This window comes from Lygodium microphyllum, chromosome 9 (genome assembly GCF_053477565.2).
Source record: "Lygodium microphyllum isolate KBCC chromosome 9, Lygodium_microphyllum_v1.1.10, whole genome shotgun sequence".
Lineage (NCBI taxonomy): Eukaryota > Viridiplantae > Streptophyta > Polypodiopsida > Schizaeales > Lygodiaceae > Lygodium > Lygodium microphyllum.
In genome coordinates this window covers 90935105-90944423 of record NC_141143.1, presented here as the reverse complement: position 1 = coordinate 90944423, position 9319 = coordinate 90935105, and the positions used below count along the sequence as shown (strand labels likewise).

Genomic DNA, 9319 nt, shown 5'->3' with positions numbered 1-9319 from the left:
AAAGATTTCCTTGTAGTATGTGAAGGCAAATAGTGAACATAAGAAAATGTGTGTGTGTGAAAGGTCAAGAACCTACAAAATCAATGTATATATGTGTTTGTTATTGTGCATGTGTTTTAGTCATGTGCTGTGTGCATTTGTGTATGAGGAGCAAGGATAAGTTAGTGTGTGTGCATTTATGCATGTGTAGGTGCAATGTGTACATGTGCATGTACACTCATACTAGTATGCACATGAGTTAAGGTCATCGAAGTTATATATATGTGTGTGTGTGTGTGCGTGTGCGCGCGTGCACGCGCGTGTGTAAAAGTTAGTTTTTGAATATGTTAATATGCACTCTCAAGATGGAAGCAAATGTAATGTAAAGATAGGATGCTTGCATGTGATGATATGCATCTCCAAGCTGAATTTTAGTATGCCCTTACGTGGTGCTAGTAGTAGCAACAGAGATGATAGGTGGGCAGTGGCGATATGTAGGGTGTGGGCAAGGCAATGAGGATGGGCTAGATGGATGTAGTGGTAGGGGCAACCGAGACATGCAACGAGTAAGGTGTTGGTGCTGAGAGAGAGAGAGAGAGAGAGAGAGAGAGAGAGAGAGAGAGAGAGAGAGAGAGAGAGAGAGAGAGAGAGAGAGAGAGAGAGAGAGAGAGAGAGAGAGAGAGAGAGAGAGAGAGAGAGAGAGAGAGAGAGAGAGAGAGGGGGGGGGGAAATTGGAGAGAGATAGAGGGGCAAAACAGAACAAGATAGAGAAAGAAAACACAAAAAATGGAAAGAAATAAAAGTTGAGAGAGAGAAATGGAATTTTTGAGAAAAAACTTAGAGAGAGAGAGAGAGAGAGAGAGAGAGAGAGAGAGAGAGAGAGAGAGAGAGAGAGAGAGAGAGAGAGAGAGAGAGAGAGAGAGAGAGAGAGAGGCAAAACAAAATAAGATAGAGAAAGAAAACACAAAAAATGGAAAGAAATAAAAGTTGAGAGAGAGAAATGGAATTTTTGAGAAAAAACTGAGAGAGAGAGAGAGAGAGAGAGAGAGAGAGAGAGAGAGAGAGAGAGAGAGAGAGAGAGAGAGAGAGAGAGAGAGAGAGAGAGAGAGAGAGAGAGAGAGAGAGAGAGAGAGAGAGAGAGAGAGAGAGAGGGGGAGAGGGGGAGAGAGGGAGGGAGGGAGGGAGGGAGGGAGGGAGGGAGAGAGATGAGGAAGTGAAGTTGTGTAAAGTTGAGGAGAGTAAAATATAATGTATGGTGTAAAGTTGAGGAGAGTAAAATATAATGTATGGTGGAAAAAGTGAGGGTAGACAAGGCAATGCGATAGGGGTGAGGGGAGACAGTGTTATGTGATAGGGAAACGAAGTTTGCACGACAACTTCACTTCCTAGCATTTCACATACGAAGCACACAAGTAACACTTTAGAATATTGATAAGAAAGTGAGCTCTATTTAAAGTATAATCATACATATAACTTTGAAATCAAGCCTCAAGGTATTAAGTGCTCTTGATTGTACTCTAGCATACTTGAATTTGTATCCTTTCATATAATGAGAGAGTGTGTATGTTGCAAAACTATGGTGTGTATACTCTATGTATACTACAAGTGTTTGATACTTAAAAGGAATATTTATGGAGATAATTTATGTAAGTCTTTAGATATTTCAAGTAGTACTAGTTTTATCTTCATTACCTTGCAAGAGAAATTTAAGCTCATTATGTATAAATATATCTGAATGATAAATTGAGGTAAGCTTGCAATTATTAGTTTAGGAAAATTTTGCAAGTTTTCTTCGTTTGGCCTATTTTTTGATACTTAAATGTGAGTCCTAAATATATTTTTAGTGCTACATTCTAGATGTAATGGAGATGCTAAAAATTAAAGAATGAAACCACTACAACAAGCTCTATAAGGAACTCAATTTTTCTTTCAATTAGTATTGTACCTTATTTGCATGAAAGTATGATATACAAGTGTGGATCCTTAGGTAACAAATATATTTGTCAAGTTGTGGCTTATGCCTTAGATGAGATTAGGCCTCATCATGTGTGTTTTTAATGTTATTGAAATGCTTTATCAGGCTACATATTTCAGATATATATGTACACAAATATACACATATAAATTTAAGTCACTTAAAATAAAAATAAACACAACACCAATAATTTATGCTATTGTTACCACATGATCAACAAGTTACGCTTACAAGCCTTTTAGATTTGATAATGGCTTTTGATCTGATGTATGTTGGTGAAAGTACAAAATGAACTATAGATTCACCGAGAGTAGATCAATGGTTTTATTCCATTGTGTTTTTATACTTTTATTTTGGTAAGAGTGCTTTTGGTGTGAAGAGAGTGTTTCACCATTATAAGGGGGTTGGATAGTATACATTTTTTAGTGGTTGGTAATGTCGTAGTAATTTACCTTTAGGCACTTATGCATTAAGCAAAGTGACACATGATGCAAATCATGTAGAAGGCTCAATTCTTTTGTAGTGTGTTTTTTGATTTGTAAGTTGGGACAAACCCAATATTTTTCATGTGTAGGTATTGGCACCATGGACCCACGTAGCTAATGAATTGAACTGTTGACCTTGAGCTACACATGCACCCTTCATATAGCTACTCATTGTCTAAACTCAACTAATTCTTGCAAGTGAAGAGAAGTTATTATATAATAACATAACACATTTTTTTGATTGAAGAAGAAAAAAGAAATGGAATGAGAGCTAGTCATGAAATTTTGGTTGGATATGCCACTCTTTAAAGTTCACAATTTCAATATTATGAATATTCTTAGACAACTAGAGGGTTTTTAGTATTGATTGAATGTCAAGGCTTACATTGAGACTTGTAGCCAAGAGGCACAAATATCCTTCACTACCAACTAAATATGTGGCATACTAGAATTTTTATAGGCTATTCTAAAAGGCCAATGAGATGCCTTAAGAATTTAAAACAACACTTTGACCTCCACTTAACATTTTTAAAAAGCCCTATCTATGTCATCATGCCAAAAGTTGAGTTCCATTTTAGTCGGATAATTGATGTGTTGCCTCTTTGCTTGTGAATATGATATTTACACCATCGAAAGATGTTGCTTAACTACTCAAAAGATAGCTAGCCTATAGAATGATGCCTTGCCCTTTTGAGGAAGAAGTTAGGCCAACTAGGATTTTTCTAATTTGAATTTGAAAAGAAAAGCAAATAGGACGAAAAAATCATTGATTTTTGTCTATGATACAAAATTTTGTTGAGAGATGACAATGTTGGTGACAAGTTTTCCATATTATGGGTCATCATTGACATCACAAGGTTTTGAAGAGATGGAGAAGGAGATGGGTTTGTGACTCAATGGCGATGATAGAGACATCTCAAGGTGAAGAGAATGAATGCATTGGTAATCATAAGTTTTGAAGAGATGGAGAAAGGGGATGGGTATGGGGACTTGATGATGATAGTGGCGGAGGCATATGAAGGTGGAGACGAGAATGAATGTGTAGGTAATCAGGTTGAAGAGATGGACGAGGGGATGGATTTCTGGACTTGATGATGATGATGGCAAAGGCATTTGAAGGTGGAGAAGGGAATGAATGCATTGGTAACCACAAAGTTTTGAAGAGGTGGGCAAGGGGATGGGTTCTCGTGACTCAGTGATGATGTTAGAGGCACCACACGGTGGAGAAGAGAAATGGATCAATTGGGGATAATTGTAAGATGATAAGAGATGGGGAAATGGATCACCAAACTTTGGTTGTTGAAGGGGGGAACGTGAGAGGGAGGGGGGCAAAGGTGGTATTGTGGAAGTCCTTGAGGGAGTTATTAGGAGGGATTTTTGGAGTGTAGGGGAAGGTGGGTTTGGTGGGGGGGCCATGAGAGGCGCCCCAGTCGAGGAGCAGCTGGAGGAGGGAGGGGTGGCGGAAGGAAGAAGCGAGGGAGAGGGGGGAGGCGTCGGAGAGGGTGAGGGCGTTGGGGTCGGCGCCATGAAGCAGCAGGAGCTGCGCGGCCTCCCGCTGGCCCGCCTCCACGGCACAGTGAAGGGCCGTGTACCCCTCCTCGTCCGCGCAGTGCACGTCCGCCCCCGCCGCCCCCAGCAGCACCCTCACCACCTCCGTGTGCCCCTTGAAGGCCGCCCTGTGCAGCGCCGTCCAGCCGTGCTGGTCGCACGCCCCTGCCCCCGCCCCGCCCTCCAGGCACTGCCGCACGTCCAGTTCCGCCCCCCTCCGGGCCCCGCCCAGCATGTCTGGCCCCAGCCGCAGCACCTCCAGCAGCCCCGACCGCCCGCCCCCCAGCGGCAGCGCCAGATCGAACGGCGTCAGCCGCAGCGGCGCCCGCGTCCGCACGTCGATGCTCCCCCCCGCCTCCACCAGCAGCCGCGCCACTTCCACACTCCCGTTGTCCGCCGCCGCGTGCAGCGGCGTCCGCCCCTCCACGTGGCAGCGAGCGTTGGGGTCCGCCCCTGCCGCCACCAGCAGCTCGCTGCAGACCCGGCAGCCCGCCTCCGCGCTGGCATGTAACGCAGTTCGCCCGGCGGCGTCCCTGGCGTCCACGTCGGCCGACGCCCCTAGCAGCAGCTCCAGCGCTCGCGCGTGCCCGCCGCGGGCGGCCAGGTGCAGCGCCGTCCGGTCCTCCTTCTCGCCCCCGCGAGCCAGGGCGTCGGCGCCCCGGGCCAGCAGCAGTTCCACAATGAGGCTCTCCCCTCCGGCCGCCGCCTCCTGCAGGGGCGTGCGCCCCTCGGGCCCCGCCGGCAGCTCCACGTCGGCGCCGAACTCCACGAGGAGCTGCACGAGCTCCGGCCGGCGGCGCACCACGGCGACGTGCATGGCGGTGAGGCCTCCAACGGGCCGGTCGACGTCCGAGTCGTCGGCCTCCAGCAGGGCGCGCGCCCGCTCCATCAGGCCATCTTCTACCAACCGCCGCAGGAGAGAGGCCCCCACGAGGACGACCCTGACGCCCCGGTCGGCGTACACCTGGCGGTCGCCGCCCCGGAACCAGTCCGAGCTGGCGCCCTCGGCGGCCTCCACGTCGGGCCCGGTCACGACTAGGCTCTTCACGGAGAGCACGTCTCCTGTACGCGGAAATGGGGCGCCCGGCGGCAGGTCGGCCTCTGGGGCGGCCATGTCCACCTGCAGCGCCGCCCTCCCGAGAGGCGGGAGGATCCCGAGGGGCGCCGGCCTCACGCTGTACCTGTGCGGTGCCGATGGCTCCACGTAGAACGCCACCCTCATCGTGTGCATCACATTCCGCAGCTCCAGTTGCGCGCTCGCCCCTTCCCCCACCTCATACCTCAGTACCAACTCCCGCGGCTCGATGATGAGGAGCCTGTCCATATGCGCACGCACTCAATCCTTAATCATTAGTGCATGGAAGGCGATCGATCCTTAAGCATGAATCGAGCGCCGTCTGCGCCTCCTAAATCATGCATAATTCTTCTCCATCAGTATCTGGTCAGTCTGATCTCTCTGTCTCTCTCTCTCTCATCTCTGCCGATTTAGAAATATGCCATTGCCGGCCCTGGAAAGGCCTCCGACTGATGCAAGGCGCCCCGAAGAAGGAGGATCGCAGACGGAGCGAGTCTTGGACTTCACCTCCGAATGGGAACGCAATGGACGTCTCGTGCAAAACGCAGTAATGGTCAGCCGTCCACAGATACTGCCAACCTCCTCCTGAGTGCGGATCGTAGCGTTCACGAAAATCATTTGACTTAGCCAATACAATAATCCTACATCTAATTACCCAAGATTTCTGTAGACCCACACGGCTGGTTTGTTTGAGTCTGCGTTTTGTCACTCTTCTCATCCTTGGTTGTTACCAGATATTTAGCGAATCTATCTCCTTGCAAGTAACCATGATTTGTGCTCGTATAAAATTTTGAGCATCCTTATGGATGCAAAAGTTGCATCCTAACGCAAGATTGTGAAATCGGTGCTCTTGTTGTGTGTTTTTGACAACATTAAATTTTGTTGTCACTCTAATGGCCCCCTTACCCTAAGCTCTTGATATGAAGACGAAGTGGATGCATCAAGGGCTAAGCTTCTTAAGATGAAAGTGAACGCAGTGTACTTGAACATGAAGTTAATCTCAAGTGTGGAGTCTAGCTAGCTCTCATATTACGCCTGCACAGGTAGTCGAAATATTAAAAGCATTACATAGGTAATCAAAATATTTAGACCATAAGGACGCATTGCAAGTAGTGGGTTCTTGGCAAAGGATTTCTAACAAGTCAACCTCTCATTATGGTTTCAAAATTTGAGGAAAATAAAAATGTTTTTGGTTTCGGGCCTTTAGGCCTCCCCTTGTGTAGTGTTGGGAAGGAGAGGCAAATTTTTAGTGAAGTGGGTGGATGCAAGGCCAATCATTGGGTTGCATTCCATTGACATAATATTTCTTTCAAGAGTGAAGAGTTGAATGGCTTCTGTCTAAGTCGTATCAATTGGCTTGGGATTTTGTTGCACATGATGTCAATAGGTTCACGAGATTTTAGCATTATCAATCCAGTGTTAGATTATTGCAATTAAAGCTTGCGGCTAAACAGGTTTCTCTGAGGGTTCACTATATGGAAACTCTTAGTATTCTGTATGTTCGAGGTCCAAATTAAAAACCCCTTATTTGTAATATCATAAATAATGCATATCATTTTTGTGTTCAATTTATGATTATCCCATTATCTCTTCTATTGAACTCATGTGATAAACTTTCATGTTTATGAGTGACCTCCCCACTAGTGAGGTAGGCTATTGAAAGTCTTAGTGTCAAAGTAATTAGAGTGCTCTTAAGAAAATTGGTGCCAAAGTTGGAAATGATTTACAAAGCTTGGGAAGTTGAGATTCACCAGATAAATTGATGGAGGCCCTCAAGAACATTTGGTCCTTCAGGTTGCCACTCAAGGACATGGATTTTGATCGGAAGTGTTGAGAGTTTGGCAATCACACCTGCTTGTATGCCTCTTTATATGGAGTTATAAGGCAAGAGGCATGCACTTCATATGAAGGCCTAGAGTGGCAAGAAGGCCATTGCAACATGCAAATTTGAGTACTGCTCGAGTCGTAATCTACTTCCTACCATCTTTAATATATCTTTAAAATGTATTTATAAAATCTGAAATATATGTACAACCTTGGTGTATTTACTTCAACCTTTTTCCCTCTCTTGTCCTCCCATACCTCCTTGTCCTTTCTCCATACCTCCACCACCGAGATTCTAACATGAATCTTATTAATGCACCCTTCCTTACCATAAGAGAGGCTTTATATATGGCAAACCATCATTTGGGTCTATCCTTCTTCCATATAAAAAGACAGATTACCTCTTTCTTCCATACACTTATCCTAAAAGATTAGCTATTTGAGTTCTGTACTTCTAGCAATCTACATATGTTATAGTGATTCTCTATTCATGGGTTCCAGCAAGCTAACTATGTATTGCAAGCGATATGGATAGCAACTAGGGAGATCCCCTGACATTTGTAGTGTAAGAATACCTTTTTAGTTTTTAGTAACTAGTTTCTTACTCGGCTTTGTACATAACAAGCCTACCTCCTCTAGCTTTTTTATATTCATAGTTTGGATTTTGTACACCTATGTTCTCTTATTTTTTAAAAAAATTTGTTACAAGAGATTGTAATGTATTTCCTCTGACAATGAAACTCTCATTATTTTTTAACCCTTATATGAATCTTTTAGAGTACACGTGTTGTAGAGTAGTTGCTTCTCTCACTTTGTTCACATACACACACACACATAAATGGAGAGGTGTGAAATGTAGCATTTTCCTATAATCTCATTTGACTTTAAAATGGCTATCTTATTATATTCTTTTTTGTACCTTGCTTTATGGAACTAGGACCTCACAACGCTAGGTTATAAGGAGCCATTGCTTGTTCCTTGTATCTTCATAGTAGTGCTCTTGAGTTTCATCAAAATCTTACTAGCCTTCACATAGATGTCATTAAGATCAAAATCCACCTGAGAATATATTACTTCTTTCATTGGATGCTTCTTACTGGATGAAAACATATCATATTTCTCTCTTCAACATCAAGCTTGCCATTTCTAAGACGAGGACTCTCTTTGATAATTTAGAACCTCTAATAAAAAAGAATGAAAGGAATTTAAATTAGTGGACACAGTTGTCAAAGATTGTTATTAGAAATATTTTCACTCATCTCAACGCTCCCTTTCACGATGAGAACCCAAATACTAAGAGATCAATTGACATTGCAAATCTATCTCCTAATTGTGGTAAACAAAAATAACTTCTTCCACTTGATTTTGAAGAAGAAGAATATGAATGTTTAAATGCTACCTAGGATACCCCAAAATGGGTTTAAAAATAGAAGCATGTACATTGATGTAGACTTATTTACCTTGACTATCCCAATCCTACCAGAAATGTGGCTTCTATTTATGGGAGAGAACAACATTAATGTTGTACCCAAAGACTTCTCAGCTACAGCCCATGAGGGCATCTCTTCTATTACTCACACCACTATACCCAATGGACCAATCGCCATGAGTATATTCAAGACAACTGATGTAGTTCCATTTTTGGTGTGTGCCTCAATGAGCCTTTGTATCTTTGCCATCCCAATGAATCTGCTCAAGGGTACGTGATGGTGGTCCTCTAGTATTAACTAGAGCCAAAGTAGAATCTATACAACATCCTCAACACTGTTGTTTGTGCATTCACACACATCACTATCAAAGCATTATACCAAGAAACATATACACTACTAGCTATTATCTTCATTTGATATACATAATCATATGACTAATATTGTGCATTCATCTAAGCTCATTGAGTTTTGGAGGCACAAACACTAGAGGATGGAAAACAATAATTTTTTGGTGACTTTCAAAATCTTTGGTTAAAGGAGAAACGAGAATACTCCTTGGAGAAGACCTCGAATTTTCCATAGCTAAAAGGAAAGGGCTAGAGGGGAATATCCATTGGAGAATTTGGACATCCAAAGTGAAACCTACCACACATGGATCATGCTTCCACAATATTAGCTCAAAATGTCCCCATGGTAAAGTTTGAAGCATGCTTTCATTATATTAGCTCAGAATATTCCCTTTCTACTTTTGTGTCCTCTATTTTCGAGGCCAAAGGAGGAGGAATAAATTGATCTCTACCACATCTCAAAATTTATTTTTTCCTCATCAAAGGTTGACATAGAGCATTTCCAAATGAAGAAGCATGAATTTAGTGCTCTCATAATGAGAATGAAGATTATTTCTATCCCAATGGTCCTTAATCATATTCCATGGAATCTTATTTACCATTAATGCATCAAGAACATAAGAGTCTAGCTCTAGTCCTTATAGTCCTTAGTCATA

General features: G+C 43.5%; 1 protein-coding gene across 1 annotated transcript; it reads right to left on the bottom strand.

Moving 5' to 3' along the window:
- Positions 1–3106: 3106 nt before the first annotated feature.
- On the bottom strand, positions 3107–5672 carry LOC148031284 (protein VAPYRIN-LIKE-like). The gene has a single exon (XM_087684802.1). The coding sequence runs from the start codon at positions 5309–5311 to the stop codon at positions 3722–3724; it is 1590 nt and encodes a 529-aa protein (XP_087540928.1). The 5' UTR covers positions 5312–5672; the 3' UTR covers positions 3107–3721.
- Positions 5673–9319: the final 3647 nt, after the last annotated feature.

Excerpts from the sequence above, each read along its gene's own strand:
- LOC148031284 (XM_087684802.1), bottom strand. The coding sequence starts at position 5,311 with ATGGACAGGCTCCTCATCATCGAGCCGCGGGAGTTGGTACTGAGGTAT.